The sequence below is a fragment of the Myotis yumanensis genome, unplaced genomic scaffold, assembly GCF_028538775.1.
Source record: "Myotis yumanensis isolate MYYU_CA2020_CCGP unplaced genomic scaffold, mMyoYum1.0.hap1 SCAF_2, whole genome shotgun sequence".
Classification (NCBI taxonomy): domain Eukaryota; kingdom Metazoa; phylum Chordata; class Mammalia; order Chiroptera; family Vespertilionidae; genus Myotis; species Myotis yumanensis.
The window spans coordinates 11,598,524-11,619,715 of record NW_027223753.1 but is presented as its reverse complement, the minus strand read 5'-3'; the positions used below and the strand labels follow the sequence as shown (position 1 = coordinate 11,619,715).

The 21,192-nt window shown below is 56.1% G+C and overlaps 2 protein-coding genes across 3 annotated transcripts in view; one reads left to right on the top strand and one right to left on the bottom strand.

The window, feature by feature from the left end:
• The window catches only part of TMCO4 (transmembrane and coiled-coil domains 4), a 70,056-nt gene extending 62,110 nt beyond the window's left edge, over window positions 1-7,946 (top strand). The window contains exon 15 of one of the 2 annotated variants that reach the window (XM_070404230.1): window positions 4,531-7,946. In XM_070404230.1, coding sequence (XP_070260331.1) covers window positions 4,531-4,938 — 408 coding nt within the window. In that variant the 3' untranslated portion in view covers window positions 4,939-7,946. The remainder of the gene's footprint in view (window positions 1-4,530) is intronic. The other variant, XM_070404229.1, reaches the window with a different exon arrangement.
• HTR6 (5-hydroxytryptamine receptor 6) lies at window positions 6,478-18,956 on the bottom strand. Its single transcript, XM_070404233.1, has 3 exons — window positions 18,075-18,956; window positions 8,905-9,063; window positions 6,478-8,708 (listed from the first exon to the last, which is right to left on the bottom strand). The coding sequence occupies exons 1-3, from the start codon at window positions 18,786-18,788 to the stop codon at window positions 8,259-8,261; spliced, it is 1,323 nt and encodes a 440-aa protein (XP_070260334.1). The 5' UTR covers window positions 18,789-18,956; the 3' UTR covers window positions 6,478-8,258.
• Window positions 18,957-21,192: the final 2,236 nt, after the last annotated feature.

Genomic DNA, 21,192 nt, shown 5'->3' with positions numbered 1-21,192 from the left:
ATTTTATTGATTTTTTACAGAGGAAGGGAGAGGGATAGAGAGTTAGAAACATTGATGAGAGAGAAACATCAAACAGCTGCCTCCTGCACCACCCCCACTGGGGATGTGCCCGCAACCAAGGTACATGCCCTTGACCGGAATCGAACCTGGAACCCTTGAATCCGCAGGCCGATGCTCTATCCACTGAGCCAAACCGGTTAGGGCGCAAGTTCCTTTTAAATGAAAGCTCCTTTCAATGCCATGAGCCCTAGCAAGATCCAGTTTCTGCCCCAGGAAGCCTCTGAATGGGACACATTGGGAAGAGCACAGCCCTTGGCACAGGGAGCTGTGGCCTAGGATCCTGGCTTGGCCATTGGTGTGCTGGCTGTGTGACCTTGGGCCAGTGACTTAACCTCTCTGTGCCTGTTCCCTCACCTAGGAAATGAGGGAAATCCCCTGCCTTCCAGGCAGCGCATGTGAGATGCTCGGCAAATAGGAGGCCCCCTCCTCTCCTGCCTCTGCCACCACCTTCGGTTCTGCCCTTTGGAGACATCTACCTCTTCTGACTGCGGTCATGGCAGCTCCCCAGCTCTTGCCTAATAATAGCTCTTTATCGCATTAGGAGAACTCACAAAAAGCAGTGCTTTCCTCTTTGGGGCAATTAGAGTAATTAGCATTGCTTTGTGCCGCCCTCCTGTTTTCCTTGAAAATTCTTGCTGGAGGAGAAGATTGCTGGCAGAAGAGTTTCGTTAGAGCTGTTAGGGGAAGTGACGGCTGCCCTGTGCTCAGGGTGGAGACCTCAGGATCTGCCTTTTCCTGGGACGACATGGTCTGGGCCCTTGTCATCATCTCAGATGACAGCCACCCGCCCAAACATGGTCTGAGGTGGCCCCTGACCTAAGGACAAGCCTGAGCCAGGTGTGAGGGAGGCGCTGGCCCTTTCGCAAGCAGGGGCATCTCAGGGGTGAGTGAAGCAGACAAACGCTAGGCTGCCTCCCAGTGTGGGTCACCATAGGCAGGGGACTCTGCCACCTAAGGGGCAAGTCATAAGGCTTCTGGGGCAGAGACCCAGGCCAGGGTTTCTGAACTCTTCATGTGCCAAAGGAAATGCCAACTGGCTTCTAGAACTTAGCACAGGCGTGGCATAAAACAGACACTTAACAAAGACAATGATCGCCAACATGTGCCAGGTACTGCTTTCCGTGCTTCGCAGACCTTACGGCGCTCCCATGAAGTAGTGATAGAAAGCCCATTTTAGAGATGTGGAAACTGAGGCTGCAGGAGGGGACACTGCATGTGAGAGGCAGAGCCAGATGAATCTGGGGAACCTTCTGCAGAGCCCAGGCTCTTGCCCAGGGCATTCCTGCTGCACACATTGTGTGTGTGTGTGTGTGTGTGTGTGTGTGTGTGTGTGTGTGTGTGAAGGTCTAGGACGACTTCTCAGCACTAGTGGCACCCGGCACGTAATGAGGTGAGAGGCAGACTTCAATCAAGACAGCCAGGGAGATGATCACAGGCTGAAATCTTTTATTTTTAAATTGATTTCAGAGAGGAAGGGAGAAGGACAGAGAGAAACATCAATGATAAGTATCATTGATCAGCTGCCTCCTGCACGCCCCCTACTGGGGATCAAGCCCGCAACCTGGGCATGTGTCCTTGACCGGAATCGAACCTGGGACCCTTTAGTCTGAAGGCTGATGCTCTATCCACTGAGCCAAACTGGCCAGGGCTAGGCTGAAATCTTTATCCAACATCAGCCACGCCAGAACTTTTCACTGCTAAAAAGATAATTTTTGCCCGCCTGCCTCACCCCGGCTCTCCCCCCGCCCTGCCTCCCTGCCCCCCCCCCCCCCCCCCCCCCCCAGCTATCTGTAAAATTGAAGCTCCGCCAGTGAGGTCTTTGCGGAATGGCAGCTCAGGAACAGGGCAGGCCGGGACCTGGACCGACCTGTGGTCCCCGAGGACCAGAGCTGTGCCTTCTAGGATAGCTGCATGGTGGAGTTTCCGTCTGGAATCAGCTGTAGCCAGTGGCCACGCACCTCCCTCCGTCCTGCCCCGCCTGCCTGCACCAGCCCTAGCACCTCCCTTCACCAACATTGCAAGGGTGTAGGGAGGCCGTTCCTGCTTGTCCTTGTGGGTCTAGGTTTCTGCTGGCTGGGATTCAGACATGATGGCTAGAGCTTGGCAGCCCCCTTGGGTTCCCACACAGATCAGCCAGCTAACGCCCTACCCTCCACCCCCTGCTTCCAAGGAAACTAAGGTAAGGGAGCTTCTATTTATGGAGCACCTACTACGTGCCAGGCACTGTGGCTTATTTGTATTATATCTTCCCACAAACACCCTGAGGGAATGTGAAGCCCAGAGAGGGGCGGTAGTTTGTTCATGGCACACAGCACGTGAAGAGCAAAGCCGTATGCTGTGCGGGAGATGCTGCGTGCATCTCACTAATTAGTTAATGTCCCTGTAGAACTACTTTGGGTCCCACATGGAACATGATGGTAAGAGGGAGCATATACTGGGTCCCTGCGAAGGGCCAGGCCCTTGAACTCTTGTAGCTGACATTCAGGGTCGGTGTGATGATCCTCATCTTACAGATGGGCGGGCCGGGGTTCTGGACATCGTAAGGACTCGCCCAGTTACTAGTAAGGGACAGAGCCAAGGCTTTTCTCAGATCCCAAACGCAGGTTCTTTCCAGTGCCGGGCAGCCTCGAACGCCCACCCTCTGTGGGGGCAGCTGCCCCACCTCAACCTCCAACCCTGAACCCAGGGATCTGAAAGGCCCTCTGTGTGAGCGTTGTCACTGAACACGATGTGCACGTTTTGGTGAAGAAAAGAACAAGAAGTAGGCAGGTTCTGGTTATGAGAAAATAACCAACTGTACAGGGAACTATCTTCTTGCGTTTTTTTTGAGAAATCGTTTGCATAACCCGGTGTGATTGGTGATTCAGATGGAAATGCAGATGTTACCAGCCAAGCCTTTGTGATGTTTCCTAAGATTCCCCACACTTGCCTCTCTGGTGTCTTCCCGTCTTCTTTAGAAGCAAAAGCCTTCCTCTTCAGCCTTGAAGGGAAGTTCTGTCTGGGGTTTACCTTTGACACGGATGCAGACCCCTTAGACTGGCCGGTAAAGCATGAGACTCCACTGCAGGGAGCAGATCTGAGCTAAGCAGCCTCTGCACACGGCATCTCGAGCACAGTACATGGCTTTGCTCTGCCCGTGCTGTGTGTCATTAAGCAAACCACCGCCCCTCTCTGGGCTTCACTGGCCTCATCTGTCAAATGTGAGTGATTTTTTAAAAATTTCCTCTCGCTCACTGGTTTTCTGTGAAGAGAACAGACCTGACTCACATCTCAGCTCTGACACTTTCTAGCTGTATGACTTTGGGCAAGTCACTTCACTTCTCTATGGCTCAATTTCTTCATCTGTAATTAGCAGCCAGCGCCTGTCAAGGAGTATATCCAGTAAGTTCATTTTCTGCCATGTATTAAGGACTGCCTGTGTGTCAGCATAGTTCATTAGCACAGTTGGGCATCTGGCATTCTAATCACACTTCTACTGACACACCCCTACACAATAAAATGGGGGTGTCTCTAGTCTCTGAGGAAGAGGATGGGCACTTCCGAGTTCTTGACCTTGTCTTAGTGAAAGTGCGGGTCCATATAACCGAGGCCCCTGTTGAAGTGGCTTAAACAAAAAGAGTTGATGCTGTCATGTAAGAACAGGACAGAACAGGCTGTTCAGGGCTGGTATGGTGGCTCCATAGTCTTCAGGGGCCAAAATTCCCGGTCTTGCTGCTTTGCAAGCCAGCAAGTGGACTTAGTGAGCGGACTCATGGCCCAACATGGCTGCTGAGGCTCTGGCCATCACGTCTGAATTCCAGCCAGCAGGAAAGGAAGTATGGGGGAAAGAAGAGCACTCCCCTTTTAAGGAGACCTCCAGGCAGAACCACATAACACTACCGCTTCATCCGTTGGCCAGAACTTGTCGCAATGCTACACTCAGCTGCAAGAGAGGAAGGTGCCCGGCTATAAATTGAAGTCCTTATGACTAAGGGAAGAGGGGGAGAGGGAGTTGTAGACGGTTCCTTGCCGTCTGTGACGTAGCTCTGTTTTCAGGTTGGGGGCTTTACAGCAACCTCAGAGCAACTCTCTGATGCAGCTACGCTTCTTGTCCCCATTTTACAGCTGAGGCAAGCGGAGGTCAGAGGATAGAGGGGTTTGCCCAAGAGCCGTTGGTGAGCAGCAGAGCCCTTCTGCCGTAACCTAAAGCTGCAGAATGAGGACCTCCACTCCGACTCTCAGGAGATCCCTTCCTGCCCCCAGAGGACCCAGATTTTGTAGAGAAACTTCCTTCATCTTTACTTACTGGGGTTTAGAGCAGCCTTGAACTTAGAGGTCCCCTCCCCTCTCTGGATTTCAGAGTCATGGAGAGTTGGAGACAGAGCATTCGCGATGGAGGGCGAGGGTGAGGCCCAGGAGCTTAGCTTGGGACCCTGGGGAGGGCTGGGCTCTGCCCGCCCACCGTGGCCCTCACTCACTGTCCTCCTGCAGGTCAGCGGCCACTTGGACTATGGCAAGAAGATGGACGTCATCCTGAAGGCTGTGGGCATCCCCACCAAGCCAGGCTGGGACGAAAAGGGGCTTTCGATGGCCTCAGGCAACCTGCCCCAAGAGGAGCCTCGCCAGGCAGCAGCCGCCTCCTCATCAGACAAGACCACCGACCAGGATGGGCAAACCCAGGGTCCCGCACCCAGAGACACCTCCCAAGTGTCCGCATCCGCTGACCCCAGCCAAGCCCAGGTGCCAATGGGGCTGGACCAACCAGAAGGGGCCTCCCTTCCTGCTGCTGCCTGCCCTGTGGAGAACCCCCAGACCTGCAGCCATGGCGTGAGCCCCAACCCACTGGGCTGCCCCAGCTGTGCCAGCGAGATCCAGGGACCTGGCCCAGGGCTGGATTGACCCCCAAAGGGGACTCAAGCCGTCTTCCCAGATTCCCATATGTGGTGCTCTCTTACCCCCGTCCACTGGGCTCCCCGCGGGAGCTCTGAAGAATTTCCACCAGTGCCTTTCCTAAACGAAGGCTTTGGGGTTGGAAAGCAAGGAATTGACAGGAGGGGGAACTGTAGGGAGACGATGGCTCCTCTCTGGAGAAGCAAGGCCAGAGCCCTGCAGAGTCAACCAAGCACAGGTGAGAGCCCTTGGACCCTGTACCCTAGGTCACAGCGTGGGGCTGGCTCTCCATCAGGAGGTCCGGGGGGCTCTTTGGGGCCTGAGGTTCCTACTTGCCACCCCCTCTCCCCCCCACCTCAGTCAAGCCAGGTGTCTGCCTGCTCTTCCATCCACTCCAGGGCTGCCCTCCAGCCCACAGGCATCTCTGACACACCTACAGAGCGGGCACCAGAGGCAGCGGGCAGCTCACTCTCTCTGCTCTTGGGAGATCCGATCAGACCTGCCATGTACAGCCACGTGGGCTGTGCACTGCACAACAGCAGGGGCGCCAGTCACACAGACGCGAGGTGAAGGGCACCCCCCAAAGTTGCACTGCGTGGCGGCCCTGGATGTCATTGTAGCAGAGCACAGCGAGCAAATGCTGAATCCGCATGCAGTACGGGTGGGAGCTGGGCCTGGTAGCAAGAGGGGGTTAGACGGGAAGGATTTCCTGTAGCAGGAGCAGAGGTGATGGTGATTGTGAAAATAAAGAATGGCTGCCACCCAGCAAGTGTTTACCGTGTACCGAGGGCTTACGTGGATTGCCTCAGTTGACCCCCGCAACAACCCGATGAGGTAGCTACTGGTATTTTCATTTTACACCTGTAGATACGGATGCCCGGAGAGGTCAGCTAACTTGCTCAAGCTCACATAGCTGGTCGATCTCAAGCTTGTCAGCTGGCCCCCGGAGCCCAGCTCTTAGCCATTGTACCAGATGCCACTGGGCCTGGACCAACCAGAAGGGGCCTCCCTTCCTGCTGCTGCCTGCCCTGCAGAGAACCCCCAGACCTGCAGCCATGGTGTGAGCCCCAACCCACCGGGCTGTGCCAGCGAGATCCAGGAACCTTGCCCAGGGCTGGACCCTGCCCAGGGCTGCACCTCTCATGATCTTCCCCTTTGTTCCTCCCACTGTCCATGAGGGACAAGGCCAGAGAGCGTCCCCCCACCCACTGTGCAGATGGGAAAATCAAGATCCAGGCAGAGAAAGTATGGACAAGCTCTGGAGCAGGCAGTGGGGAGGAGAGATGGGAGGAATTGGCGTTGGAGCTGAACTGGTGCTCAGGGGCATATGTATATGTTCGTTCATTTAACAAATATTTACCGAACTCTTACTGCCATTAATCCAAACAGCTCGTGGGAAACTGAGGCCCCGAGAGGGTAAGCGACTTGGCTGAGGTCCCAGAGCAGATTAGGGGCAGAGTGTGGACATGAACCCAAACCACCTGTGCCAGGGTCTCTGCCCGCTTCATCAGCAGCGTCTCCAGCCCGAGTGGCCCCTCAGGCGGATCCAGTCCACACTCCAGTGAATCCAGTCCACACTGCAGTCACTGCTGTCAGCTTGTGTTTATTGATAGTCCACTCCAGCAGGCCTGGGGCAGAGGGGAGCCCCACAAGCACCATGGACCCTCCGCAGCCAGTGGCCAGCAGCCAGGGCCGGAGTCTAGTCAGCACCAAGGGGAGTGCCCAGCCACCTGCGGAGCCCCCTGGGTGTTTGGGTGGATGGAACTTGGTGGAGAGTAAGAAAAACCTCAGACTGAAGATTAAAAATGGCAGCAGAGTAAGTGGATGCTCTCAGGAAAAACCTCAGCCTGAAAAGGCACCTACAGCAGGTAAAGTGACTGAGCGCTCCCTCAAAAACAAAAAATAAGCCCTAACCGGTTTGGCTCAGTGGATAGAGCGTCGGCCTGCGGACTGAAGGGTCCCGGGTTCGATTCCGGTCAAGGGCATGTACCTTGGTTGCGGGCACATCCCCAGTAGGGGGTGTGCAGGAGGCAGTTGATCGATGTTTCTCTCTCATCGATGTTTCTAGCTCTCTATCCCTCTCCTCTCCTCTCTGTAACAAATCAAAAATATATATAAAAAAAAATAAAAAAAACAGGTCCTGTACCAGGGTTCACCTGCCTGCTTGACGCACCAGCCCACACCAGGGGCAGCTTCTCTTCAACTCTGCTGACCTGAGTGGCCACCTCTCCCACTTCCCTCACTGACCCAGGAAAGGCCAGAAGGAGGTAGGGCCAGGGGATGGTTCTGCATCAGCAGGTCCCCTTCCAGGTCCAACGAAGTCCAGGGCAGAGGAACACCCATCCCAGATGTTGAGCAAAAAACCACCAGCCACCCTTGTGCCCCAGGAGAGGCAGTGCCGTAGCCTGGGAGCTGGGGAGGGGCTGAAGCAGAAGAGGAAGATGGGGGAAACAGTGGGAACAAATGGCCCTTCCTGGCCCGTAGCCAGAGGCCGGGGGGCTGAATGGCCGGGAGGTACAACAATCACAGGTACCACCGACCATCTGCCGGGTGCTGGCATCGATGCACACTGTCCCCGTTCTCATGACAGCCTACGAGGCAGGCAGCCTACGGGGCAGGCGTCATTGCCCCATGTTGCGCATACAACAACAGGCTCAGAGAGGTTAAGTAACCCGCGCAGAACTAGTAAGTAATGGAGCATGGGTTCCAGTTGAGGCCTGCCTGGCTCCCAGGCTCAGGGGTTCCCTGTGAGGCCACACACATCCGAGAGGCTGGCTGGTCCAAAAACCGTCCAGCAAACCATCCTCAGGGTTAAGGATCAGCTAAGCCAGCGCACCTCCAACCACGCACGCGCACGAGTCATCGGGGACCTTGCTCACACGTAGATTAGGACTCAGCAGGTCCAGGGTGTGGGCAGAGGTGTGCGTTTTCAACAAACTCCCTGGAGACCATGCCCACGAACTACAGTTAGAGGAGCAAAGGGCTCAGCCTGCACTGAGCCGTCTCTGCAGACGTGCGATCTGATAGAATGTGCAAAGGCCATGGTCTTCACCCTAATCTGAACCAAGGGCCCCCTGCCCGGCTCCCAGAGCCCTCCAACCATTCTCTACACAAGTGACACTCAGCAACGCAGCCTCCTGGAGACACTGTATGAAGCCAGCAGGTGGAGGACCCGGAGTGGGTAGTGGGTCTGATTCAGTGCACCCCACCAGAGTTCAGAGAGCCCCCGAGAGACCCACAGCTTCTTGGCCTCAGCCAAGAGCTGGCCCAAGGCCTCGGGGGCTTGGTTGCACCCAGTCCAGCTCCCCCCTGACCAGCCACAAGCCCCATCAATTCGTGGGGGCACCAAGCAGATGCAGCCGCAGCTGGGGCTCCACGGGATCCCTGTTGAAGAAGTTGACGGTGGCAGAAGTCCTGGCAGGCGGCAGGGTGTCCCGGGTGGCCTCTCCCGGCAGCAGCAGCTGGGCCGGGAGCTGCAGGCCTGAGGAGCCTCCTGAGCCTGAGTCAGGGTCGGAGTCGGAGTCCGGGGGCAGGGGCAGGGGCAGCACCTGCTGCAGGCTCAGGCCCGGCCGGGCGCCGCTGTGGGAGGTACGCATGGAGGGTGAGGCCACGCTGGCCCGGTGCTCCTGGGGCCAGTGGGGACAGGGCAGCAGCCTGCCCAGGGCCCGCTTGAAGTCCCGCATGAAGAGGGGGTAGATGATGGGGTTCATGGTGCTGTTGCAGTAGCCCAGCCATGTGAGGACATCGAAGAGGCCTGGGGAGACGCAGTCGCACACAGCCTAGAGGGAAGGGTGCATCACGCCTGGCCCCAGGGCAGGAACACAGACCACCCCACCCAGCACGGCCGGACAGACACAGCCAAACACACCATGAGCGGCAGCCCACCTTCCTCCCTCCCGTGCCTGGGCTGAGGTGGGGCTTGGGGGCCTCCCAGGGAGGCCTGGACTCACCTGCCGGCCCCTGCAGTGGCATTACCTGGGCAATGTTGGCCACAAAGAAGGGCAGCCAGGTCACAAAGAACATGCCCAGCAGGATGCCGAGGGTCAGGCTGGCCTTCAAGGCCTTCCTGCTGTGCTTGGTGGCCAGACGCCTGCTGTCAGCTGACTCGGTCCCTGGGCGTGGGGTCCTGGGCACCTGCAGAAAGGAAGGCCACGTGAGTCAGCGGGGAGAGAGCCCCGGTCGGACCCTGATCCCATCCACAGATTGAGCCTCAATCCTAATTCTAGACTGGACCCTAGAATCAGCAATAGATTGAGTCCTGATCCTTGACTCAGCCCCAACTGTAGCCCTAACCTGAGGCCTGACCCTGAGTCCAGACCAAGCCCTGACATCAGCCATGAACCAAGGACTGATCCCTGAAAGCTTCCATAGACTAAGCCCTGTGTAACCAAGGTGTCAAACGGAGCCTCAACGGGGGACCAGACTGAACCAACCTTAGGCCCAGACTGAGCCCTGATCCCAGCAATAAACTGAGCCCTGATCCTGACCCAGCTCTTCACAAGGAGCTCTAGGAACTGCAGTGAGACAGAGCAACACTGCCCCAAACACAAACCAGTTCAAAAGACCCACGCTCCATGCAAAGGACAACTCTACACGGGCGAGCATGCGCGACCTTGAGCCCCAACACCTCCCAAAGGCTTTGGCGCCACAAGAATTAGTTGCGATTGAACAGTATTTGACAAGAGGGCCTGTTGCTGTCCAGGGTGTGGCAATCTCTTTGTATATGGGTTCTCTTCAGTGTTTGGAGTAAGATTTTGCTTGCCCTGTTACCCTCACCCTCCACAAAATAAAGTGCTATTCTGAAAGCATGTGCAGAGAGCAAACGTTCACAGTGAAATTTATTATAATTTACTAGGGTGCTAGTGACCTTGGCATTTCCCAGCTCAGATCATGTGTGGACTGGCAGACGTCTCCATTCCCAAGCATAGACTTGAAGAGCAGGGGTGTGGGGAGGAAGAGGGGAGAAGGGAGCTGCTCCACAGCAGCCATCAAAAGGGGGCAGGGGCTTGAAGAGGTTAGAATTTGACTTTGCAAACTGGGGACCCACAGTCCCAAAACATAAAAATGTCTCCTTGAAGTGGATGAGCCTTTAGCCCAGAAGTTCCCATAACTGTTTCAACCTCATGAGCCCATTGAGAATCTAATGAAATCTACACTACCCCCCAGAAAACTAAAAGCTTATCAATTTTTACACACACTCACGAAAAACATTCCTACACTTCCAGGGGCTTCTGAGACCATCATTGAACCGCTAAGGGTTCATGGAGCCGCCCCTAAACCATGGGTTGTAAGCAATTTGGATTTTCATACATAAGATGTACACAAAGTGAGATCCGCCTACATTCACAATGTAAATAAATATCAGTGCGCAGGAGATCCGGGCACTTCATTGAATTGTGGAAAAGGGGTGTGTGCTTCTGGGGACCATACCTGGGCTTTGAAAGCCAGGGATCTCCCCAACATTTCCTAAACTCCAGTTTAGTTCATGAGGCAGCCAGTAGTGGGTTGGGTATAGAGCAGGGGTGGGCAAACTTTTTGACTCGAGGGCCACAATGGGTTCTTAAACTGGACCGGAGGGCCGGAACAAAAGCATGGATGGAGTGTTTGTATGAACTAATATAAATTCAAAGTAAACATCATTACTTAAAAGGGTACTGTCTTTTTTTTTTTTTAGTTTTATTCATTTCAAACGGGCCGGATCCAACCGGCGGTCCGTAGTTTGCCCACGGCTGGTATAGAGAGATGACAGTCAAAAGGGAACCAGATTCCCAGGCAACCTTCCCAGATGGAAAGGGGGCGGAAGAGACAAAGCCAGGATGTGTCAGCCCCATCACATTAGCTCTCAGATTCAGGACACCCTCCCCCACCCCCCGCCCCTACACACACACACACACACACACACACACACTCACACGCGCGCGCACACACACACACACACACACACCTTTCACCCTCCCCCCCCTACACACACACACACACACACACACCTTTCACCCTCCCCCCCCTACACACACACACACACACACACCTTTCACCCTCCCCCCCCTACACACACACACACACACACACACACACACACACCTTCCAGCCTTGCCTTTCTCTCCCGCCTCCTCAAAGCAGCGAGACTTTGTTCTTGTCCATGGTGCTGAAACACCCGCTCCCTACTATCCACCTATAGAATCAGGGGGTCTAATTCTGAAATGTCAGTGGGCAGGAGGGGAGAGATGACGCACACAGTAACTGCCAGCCCCCGATGTGTTTGCCCAGGTGAAGTCTGGTTGTAGGAATATCGAGGACAAATTCACAAAGAGCAAGCAAGGAGAGGCCCCTGCTCTCTCCCTCTTGTCTCGGTGGGGCAGCGTTGGGCAGAGGCAGGGCTTTTAAGACAAGTGACCTGGCTGCAAACCATGCCTCTACCACTTACTCACACTGTGGCCTTGAGTCTCTGTTTCCACGTCTGTAAAGTGGGAGGAACAATACGCAGCTTATGGAGTCGCTGTGGGGCTGTGGGTAACCAATGCATGCACAGTGCCCAACACAAAGTGCTGCGTACATGGTAGCCCCGCTGTGGGCTCAGGGTATGTGTATGAGGTTGGAGAAATTTCAGCACCCTCGGGAGCCAGGCCCTTCTGCCAGCAGCTCTGGCTCCCCAAAGCAGCACAGACGTCAGGACAAATGCTCTGACTCACCGTGCTGTAGCAAGGCAGAAGGGCAGGCAGGCGGGGGGGGGGGGGGGGGGGGGGGGCGGAGGGCAGCGGAGAATCTGCTTTTCTCTTTCCTCTTCTCGTTTTCTCTCCTCCAGATTGGTCTCCACATGGCTTCTCTGGCCCCACTATGGTCAGCCAGGACAAGAAGCTCCTGCTTCCCCAAAGAATCTCCTAAGAGCTGCCATGCCTTCGAATTGATGCCATCAATAATGGGGACAGACCATGGGGGCGGGGGGAGCCATCATCTCCAAAAGGCCCCACCCATACGGGAACTTCTCTGAGACCTGGTGACCTGGGGCAGGAGAGAAGCAAGCGAGAACCTTGGTCTTATCAGAGCTCTAGGGCATGGGGGCCTGAGGGAGAGACCTTGGGGGCAATCATTGGGGAGAAAGTTCCAGGAATCGAGTTATAGATCACCTGAGACTCCCTCTCTGCTCTTCCTGGGAACAACCATGGGTGTTTCTGCTCTTCTCCCCCGAAGAGTTGACCCAAGAACATAGGCAGAAGGGAAGAGAGAAAGTAGGGTTCCTTCCCAAGGTCACATTGTGCCAGAACAAGGTCATGAGCCAAAGCACCAATTACCCTAAATCGGCACTGTGACCCCATTTGTTGAGCGCTTACTATGCATCAGCATTTGATATTCATTGTGCCGTTCAATCTTTACGTGAGGTAAGTGTTATCTCCATTTTGCAGAGGAGGTTCAGAGCAGCAAAATAACAGCAGACTTGTGTTGAGTCAGGGGCCAAAGTCATTTCTGGGTCCAGGAGCTGCACTTCTTCTGCTTCACCATCCTGCTGCCATTTGGGGGGATGGCATCCACGGACCATAGTCAGGGTGGGGTTGCAGAAACCCTACCACTGTCACCGAGAGCCCTTCATGGAGCAGGAGCCAACGGCAACCGTCAGCCCACACCCTAGGCTCTGGCTGGTGCCGATCTCACCCTCCCCACTTCGCTCTGCCCTGTACCCACCTCACGGCCCCTCGTGGTCACATTGCTTCCACATGCCCCGTATACGTGTCCATGACAAGCGTGACTGTCAGAGGGCAGCCACCTGGAGGACAACTTGGCAGTGCCTTTCCAGGGGCCAATTCCACTCACAGGTAACTATATTCATAAACACCCGCACATGTCTGCACACTCGGCAGGTACAAGAAGGTGTCCCACTGCACTATTCGTGATAGAAAAAAAATCAGAAATGGCCTCAATGTCCATCAGAAGGAGAGTGGTTAAATAAACCCACTGTAGAATACTAACAGGCTTCAAAGAATGAGTCATGCCCTGCCTGGCGTGGCTCAGTCGGTTGAGCGTCAACCTTCAGCAAGGCACTTCACCTCTCTGTGCCTCCGTTTTCTCATATGCATAACGGGAATCATGATAGCATGTACCTCATATGGCTGTAGTAAGAATTAACTTAATTAAGATGGTATGCAGCAAGTTACATAATATGTACCACGTGCTAGCTATATTGCTGTTGACAGTGTCCAGTTTATCTCTTTGATGACGGTGATGATGATGCTGGTAGCATCAATAGTGTTTTTTCCTAGAAGGACTCAAAAGGGGGTGAGCTCCCCAGGACCATTTTTGCCACAAGAGGAAAGGAGAACATTTGTTTAGTACCTACTATGTGCCAAGTGTATGTATATTATCTTATTGGTTCTTCAAACAGCCTCAGGTGCTAACTAGCATTACCCCTGGGGTACAGGGAGTTGGAGGACTTGTCTGAAGTCATCCGGATGTGATGGGAAGGAGGCAGGATTTGAGCCCATGACCAGCCAGACACACAGGCTCCTGCACCGAGCCCTGGCTCCACCAGGTCGCCCCGGAGCCAGCAGCAGCCAAGCCTGCCATGCTCGACACTGCTCCTCCATCAGCCTCTCCTCAGCGCAGCCCCTCCTCTCCCTCTGAGATATTTCTGTGATCGCAGCCTCCCCCTCTGAGGAGGAGGAGGCAGGGATGGAAGAGACGGATCACTAAGACAGAGTGATGCATAGTTGGGTGAGGGAGGGTGGGAAAGCTGGGAGGAGGGAAAGGAGAAGAAATTGATGGGAGAGAAGTGGGTAGAGGAAGATGGAGGGACGCAGGAGCAAGAAAATGGGGTGAAATGGAGCTGGAGGAGAGAAGGCTAGAAAGACGAGGTGCAGAGGAAGACGATGGCGAAGGGGCTGTGGACCAGAGACATGGGATCCTGGCAGACAGAGAGGAGCCGAGAAAGCAGACACTGCCAGCATCCTCACCAAGCTGAGCTCCCTCGCTGGTCCCTCTGGAATCTCCCAAGGATGAGCCCCATTCCCACAGGGGCGCGTTCTCCTCTCTCTTCCTCCTCCCCCGCCCCCACCTCACATTCAGGCAGCCTCTTACTCTGACATCACCACCTCCCACGCCCACAGTCCCTGCCTCAGCTCTAAGCGTGACCCCCTTTCTCACAGCCCCTGGGGCCCCAAGACCGGGCTGAACCCACAGAGCCACCAGTGGCTTTTCCAAGCCCGTTCGCATGAAGATGCTTGGAGGGTGCGGAGAGAAGGTGTTCACGCCCTCAGCTCCCGTGATCTCAGCCCAGAGGCGCTGGGACTTCGGGCACCCGAGCCCAACTCGCTTCCTTCTGTGGGGAAGCCAGAGGCTGGACTGGGGAGGGAGCTAAGGGCTACATGGGGCTGAAAACAGGAGGAAAGAGGCCCAGCAAGCCCCGAGTTTTGTTCTTTCTCATCAGGCGCTTTAAGTGCAGGCCCTGAGAGAGCCTCCACCCCCAGGCTGGACGCTTCAGGACTGTCCGAGTGGGAGAAAAGGGGTCATGACCCAGGAGGCCGGAATAGAGGCCACATCCCAGAAGCAAATTCCCAAACGCAGCAATTCTCTGGGCAACATGGACCACGGCACCGGAAGGCCTGCTTAGGAGCCGAGTGGTTTGGGAAGCGAGGGTAGTGGTGGGGTCTGGCACTTCCACACTCAAACCAAGGAAAAGGCCTCCCAGGGAGCAGGAGGAATCGGCACAGACACATGTCTGACGGGAGGGGCCCAGGGGCCATTCTGCCTGGGCGGCAGGTGCTGGCCTAACTGATCCGTGAGGACACCTCCCAGCGTTCGGTTTGCAAACAGGCACAGCGACTGATAGCCTCTGCCTGTCCACGGGGTGAGGTGCCCCTCTTATGAGAGCCACACCCTCATCATGGTAAGGTTTCGTGATCAGTGTCTGCCTCCCCGACTAGAACATGGATTCCAAGAGGGCGGGACGTTCCCAGCCCAGCTCATCACCACATTCACAGCCTCCAACAGCTCCTGCACACAGTAGGTCCTCCATACATGTCACCAAGCAAAGGAACTGATGGACTAAAAAGCCTAGGCTCCATCAGATACAAGAACTGATTCTGAAAGGAGTGGGAGGAAAGGAAGCAGCTTGAACAGGGGTGGAATGGCCAACTCTGTGAAGCTCTGTGTTAATGTCAGCCCTTCCATCAATGAACACTGAGCACTTAGAATATGCCAGGCACTGGTGCAGGTGCTGGGAATACAGTAAACTGAGAGACAAGTTCCCACCTCATAGAGCTTACATTCCAATAGGAGGAAATACACAACAGATAAATAAGTGGGAACGTGTACAGCATGTCAGGAGTGGTAAGTGCTGCTGAGAACTATAACGCAGGAAAGTAGGGCTGAAGGGGACCTGGGGAAGTGTGGCAGAAAGTGGTGGCGTTGCAGAGAAACCATGTGGAGGTGAAGGGAAGGGGGGACAGCAAGTGCAAAGGTCCTGGGGCAGGATTGTGCTTGGTGGCCCAAAGGACAGCCAAGAGGCCAGTTTGGCCGAATGAGAGTGAGGAAGGAAAGGAATCCACAGAAGGGTCAGAGAGCTCCTTCGTCACTACAGCAGAGCTTAGTGTGGGGTGGGCGGGGACTTGAAGTGGTAAATGGACACCCTGTAAAATAACTGAATCACGGAGTCGGAACATCAGCTCTCTGCTTACGTCACGAGAGAGTCTCGTGTGGATGCTACTTGGACATTACCATCCTTCTAACACTTAACAAAGAGGAAGCAGGCCTCGGCTCAGTCCCTCTGACCCATGAGCTGGACTTGGGAACACCGCTGGTTCTGCACCCGCTCGGAAGCTGTGTTTGATCACCTTCTATTTATGGCAAAGATATTGATTTTCCATTTCCAGAAGGAACAAGTTCCCTTCCTAAACAAATTCAAGGAAGTAAGGAGATAAATGAGGTGATTTAAAGAAAATGCTAGATCAACCAAAGGACTTGTATGCATGCATATAAGCATAACCAATGGACACAGACAGTAGTGGGATGAGGGCCTGTGCTCGGGGGTGGGAGCGGGCTGGAAGAGGTCAATGGGGGAAAAAGGAGACATATGTAATACTTTCAACAATAAAGAATTTAAATTAAAAAAAATAAAAAATAAAAAAAAATAAAGAAAATGCTAAGTACATATGAATGAAGTGGCTTGAAGAGTGGGGGGCTGGGGGGGGAGACAGATATCCCAAGGTGGTTCCTTGCGCCTGAAGTTTGGGACATGTTCCTTTACAAGAACCCAAGGAGAGTAGGGGTGGCCCATGGCAGTTCTTCCTATTGCTAAAGAACCAAGCCAGGGCCACAGCCACCTGCCGAGACTCCAGAATGTTCTCCAATGAGCACAGATAAAGGGAGAGAGCAGGCCTGCAGCCAGGACCTCCTCCCACCCAGCCCCCAGCCAATTCCCTATTCACCCAGTGACCCTCAAGGCACCCCCACCCCATCCTGCAAGAGCCTCTTCCACCTGAAGCTACACCAAGATGAATCTGGAGAGCCCAGTTTGAAACTTCCTCCGGCGTGTGACCTACTTCTTTGGGGTTCAGGCCTGGTCAGTCTAAGCCCCCATCCCTTGGGTGGACAATAGGACTCAGGCAGCACGTGGCCTGGGTGGCAACAGCAGGTACTCCACTTCTAGACGCTGCAGGGCCTTGAGCTAGAAGCACCGACCCCATTCACAAGTGGTTAGGAAGCATTAGCCTGTGCAGTGGAGATCAAACCAACGCAGGCACACCGGTCCTCATGGAGCTTCCATTCAAGTGGGGAGACAGACAAATCACACAAATCAACAACCAGTCAGGCAGGACGTGGGTCTGCAGAGTAGTCAGGGGCGGCCTCTAGGGAGAGGTGGCCTGTGAGCTGAAAAAGTCTAGCAAGGGGAGCTCTGAGGGGAAACTTTCCAGGCAGAGGGAACAGCAAGTGCAAAGACCTTGGCAAAGAAGTCAGCCTGGTGCCTGCAAGGAACCACCAGGAGAACCATGTCACTGGTGCACAGAGAGGGAGGAGGGTGAGGTGAAGCAAGAGAGGTTGGCAGGATAGGTTCCCGAGGCCAGATCCTGACATGGATATATGTATACCAGAGGCCCGGTGCACGGGGAGTGGGCCTAAGCCGGCAGTTGGACATCCCCTGAGGGGTCCTGAGCACTGCTGGGGAGGCGGGAGAGGCTCCTGCCACGGCCGCTGTGCTTGCCAGCTGTGAGCCCTGCTTCTGGCTGAGCGGTACTCCCCCTGTGGAAGCACACTGACCACTGGGGGGCAGCTCATGCATTGAGCATCTGCCCCCTGGTGGTCAGTGTGCAGTTCAGTCAATTTGCATATTAGGGTTTTATTATATAGGATACACACACACACACTTTTAAAAATTGATTTCAGAGAAGAAGGGAGAGAAAAATAGAAACATCAATGATGGGAGAGAATCATAGATTGGCTGCCTCCTGCACACCCCACACTGGAGATGGAGCCCTCAACCCAGGCATGTGCCCTGACTGGGAATCGAACTGTGACCCCCTGGTTCATAGGTCGATGCTCAGCCACTGAGCCATGCCAGCCAGGCTGGGTCTCCTCTTTACCTTGACAGCAACAGGGAGCCACTGAAGGGTTTGAAGCAAGGAAGCGCCGTGATCATTCTTTTTCTCTGTTACTCTGACTCCTGTGCGGAAAATGGAGGGGAGTAGGTCTGGAGGAAGCAGGGGGCCAGTGGGAGACTCTCGGAGGCTCCAGGTAAGACACAGTGATGGCTTGGACTAGGACGGCGGCATTGAGATGGCACGCGTTTAAAGGACAGCACTAGCAGCTCTCGCTAATGAATCCCACGATCAAAGGGAGAAAAACCATCCCTCTGTTTCTGGCCTGTGACATCATGATGGTGCCACTTGCCATAAAGGGGAAGACCCCGGAGGAGCCGGTGGAACACCTGGGACGCCCTGTATTCCCTGTCGCACATGCTACCTTCCAGAGGCCTGCTGCACCGCCCCATGACGCTGTCCTGTGGACAGTCCGGGGCTGAGTCTGGAGTTCAGACGGAAGGTGGGCATGGCCACTCGGACGTTGCCAGCCAGTGTATACTAAGTGGCAGATGCCGCAGTAGGTACCAGTGGCTGCTCATTTCTCTCCAACCCGCAAGCCCCATCTCCCTGCGCACCCGGTACCTGCGATGTCTCCAAGGCCTGGCCCGCCGCGCCGGTGGGGAGGGAGGCCACCTGCAGGGCCTGCTTGCGGGCGGCCAGCAGGATCCTGCAGTAGGTGAAGCAGATGGCGCCCGAGGGCAGGAAGAAGGTGAGGCCCGACGCCACGAGGACGAACGGCAGGCTGGCCAGCAGGCGGCACTGGCCCAAAGCGGGTGCCCGCGCGCGGCCCAGCTCGTGCCAGCCCAGCAGCAGGGGCAGGAAGGAGGCGAGCGCGGCGAGGGTCCAGGCGCCCAGAACCAGCGCCAAGGCGCGCGCGGGCGTCATGCGCAGCTTGTAGCGCAGCGGCGACAGGATGAGCAGGTAGCGGTCCAGGCTGATGAGGCAGAGGTTGAGGATGGAGGCGCTGCAGCACATCACGTCGAAGGCGGCCCAGAGCAGGCAGAGGCCTCGCGCCAGCACCCAGCGCCCGTACAGCGCGTTCAGCATGGCCGGCGGCATCACCACCAGCCCCACCATCAGGTCGGACGTGAAGAGCGACACCAGGAAGAAGTTGGACGTGTTGCGCAGCGCGGGCTGCGTGCAGATGAGCGCGATGAGCAGCGAGTTGGCCGCGGCAGTCAATGCGATGACCACACACATCGCGGCCGCCACCCAGCCACTGCCCCCGGGGCCTGGCACCAGCCCCGACCCCCAGGCGGGGGTGCTGTTGTATGCAGGGCCCGGTTCTGGGACCATCGGGGCGGGGGGCGGTCGGCGAGGCCGTGAGACCCGAGGGGAATCCTGAGGATGGCGAGGGACCCGAAGGAGTGGAGGCTGGAGAAGGTCCTCGGCGAGAACAGACGCCCCCGGGGGAGGCGGGGGGAGGGGACAGGTGGGAAGAGAGGGAGGGGGCGACAGGTCAAGGGGCAGAGGATGGAGGGGGGCCCTCGGTGTGGGTCGGGGTAGGAAGTTTGGGGGGGGGGCTGATGAGGAGCAGAGTGCCTTAAGGGGGCAGGAGGACTCTTGGAGATTAAGTGGGTGGGAGTAGAGGCCCCTGGAAAGGGCGGTCAGATGGGGGAAGGGCAAGGACCGGGGAGGTGGGAGCAGAGGGCAGTGGGCGCTCCACGGCGGAAGGCAAGCTCCCAGCGGCAGGTGGGCGTTAGGTCCAGGGCCGTGGCGCTTGGGGTCGCAGGGTGGGGGCCCACGGGCCACAGCCAAGCCCCCCGCGGGGAAGCCAGGGGTGGTGTGCCGGGCCCGCTGGCGGGGACAGGGCAGCCGCGGCCGCGCCTCCGTCCCTCCCCTCCGGCCGCCGGGTCACCGCCCCGCTTCTGCCCGCGCTCAGTACCTGGGGCGCTCAGCGCGGATCCGCCGGCGACTGCGGCAGGCGGGCAGGCGGGCAGGCGGGCAGGCGGGCGCCGCGGGGCTGCGGGAGGAAGAGGCGGCCGCCCTCCGGGCAAGCGCCCAGGGAGCCGGGGAGGCGCGGCGAGGGGCCGGCGCGCGCGGAGCCGGCGGTGCTACCAGAGCGCGTGGTCCTTGCTCCGCCGAGCCGGCGCCCCTCCTAGCGGGGGGAGGGGAGATCCGAGCGCTCGCCTCGCGGGCGGGCGGGGCCCCGGGCACCCCAGGCCTGTGGAGGGTCGATCCGAGCGCCCCAGCCGCAGCAGGTCGCCTCCCCAGCGGTGGCAGCCTCCACAGCCCCGCACTCCCCTCCCCAACCCACACGTGGCAGCGGCGCAGGAAGAACTCGGAGGAGGTGCCTGTGGCCCGCCTTCACCCAGGACGGCCCCCCAAGGCGGGCCTGCCCACCCGCAGCCCAGCCACCGCACTGTCAGCGGGAACCCAGCGGGAGATACTGGACAGATCACTTGACACCCGAAGGTGTACACACACATGCACACATATGTACACATATAACATTGTACACACTATAGGTGATACATACCAATACTTCCTTCAGACCCTTAGTTAAACAGCAGATTGCCTCCTCCTGGGGGTCTTCCCAGCAGAAACCATCCCTTTCCCCAACAGCGTCAGGCTAAGGAAGAAGTCGTGGCCTGTCGGCACCCCCAGTGTAGCAGAGTGTGAACAGATTTGGGAAACTCCAGGCCAGGTGTGGGGGGGTAGAGTCACTGCAGGTGGAGGGGTTGGGTGTGGCCCCACTGTGTGTCTCTTCCCCTGGCTAAGAGTCTCTATCAGACTTCACAGATTAATATTGCGAACCATTTATTGAGCACCTGGTAGGTGTCAGATACTGTTCTGACCAATTGACACACAGTAACCAAAACAGAGACTCCAGCTTTGTGGAGTTTACATTCTAGTGGATGGAGACTTGCTAGAGAAAAAAACGGTAATGGAGAGCAATATAAAGGAAATCTAGAGAGTGTGGGCAGGGGTGGGGGTGGGGAGGACACCTTTTTCCCTCCATAGAAACAGAAGTCATGTGCAGGAGGAAGAAATTTCCCTCTACCTTTCTAGGTTCTTCCAGCCGGTCTAATAATTAAATTGATGTGGGCAGATTAACAAAAGAATGTAACCAAATTTAATTACATATGCACATACGGGAACCCACACACATAAGGGTTCAGAGACAGACACGGAAAATGGAGTGTCTATGACATCTGAGCTAAGGATGAGGTTAGGGCTCAGGCTTCAGGAGGGAGGCGGGCCATTCACAGATGGGTAAGAAGAGCAGGTGTTTGGTAATTACATGTTCGCCCTGCCATATAGCTAGGTCAAAAAAAAAAAAAAGTTATTTCTGGTGATAACTGGTATTAGGGGCAAAGCCCCAAATTTACATTTTTTAAGAGAGAGGTCCAAGTTTCTCTTGAGCCCAGAGGGTCTCGATTGCCTTCCGCTCAAAAGAACCTGCATACCACGGAGGCGCATCCTGTGGCGACTCCCACAAGTGAGTCCTGCCATGTTCCAAAGGCTTTACTGCATGGCTCTGACTCTATAACAATGCTGAGAGAGATGTTAAACAGGGGTTCAGAGCGCCTCACCCAAGTGGAACTGAAACCTGGGTCTGCTTAACACCCAAAGCAGAAAAACCTTAAGACCCTGCAGCACCCTTCACCCACCCATGAGCCACTATTTGTTGTTCAGAGCCCCCATCTTACCCACAGAGCAGTGGATGCAGCGGGAGGAGGAGCCTGTTGTCCCTCCC

Coding starts and splice junctions, on each gene's coding strand:
- HTR6 (XM_070404233.1), bottom strand. CDS start 18,788: ATGGTCCCAGAACCGGGCCCTGCATACAACAGCACCCCCGCCTGGGGG. Junction 9,064..18,074: donor AGGCCTTGGAGACATCGCAG/GTACCGGGTGCG, acceptor TCCTTTCTGCAG/GTGCCCAGGACCCCACGCCC. Junction 8,709..8,904: donor TTGTGGCCAACATTGCCCAG/GTAATGCCACTG, acceptor CCTTCCCTCTAG/GCTGTGTGCGACTGCGTCTC.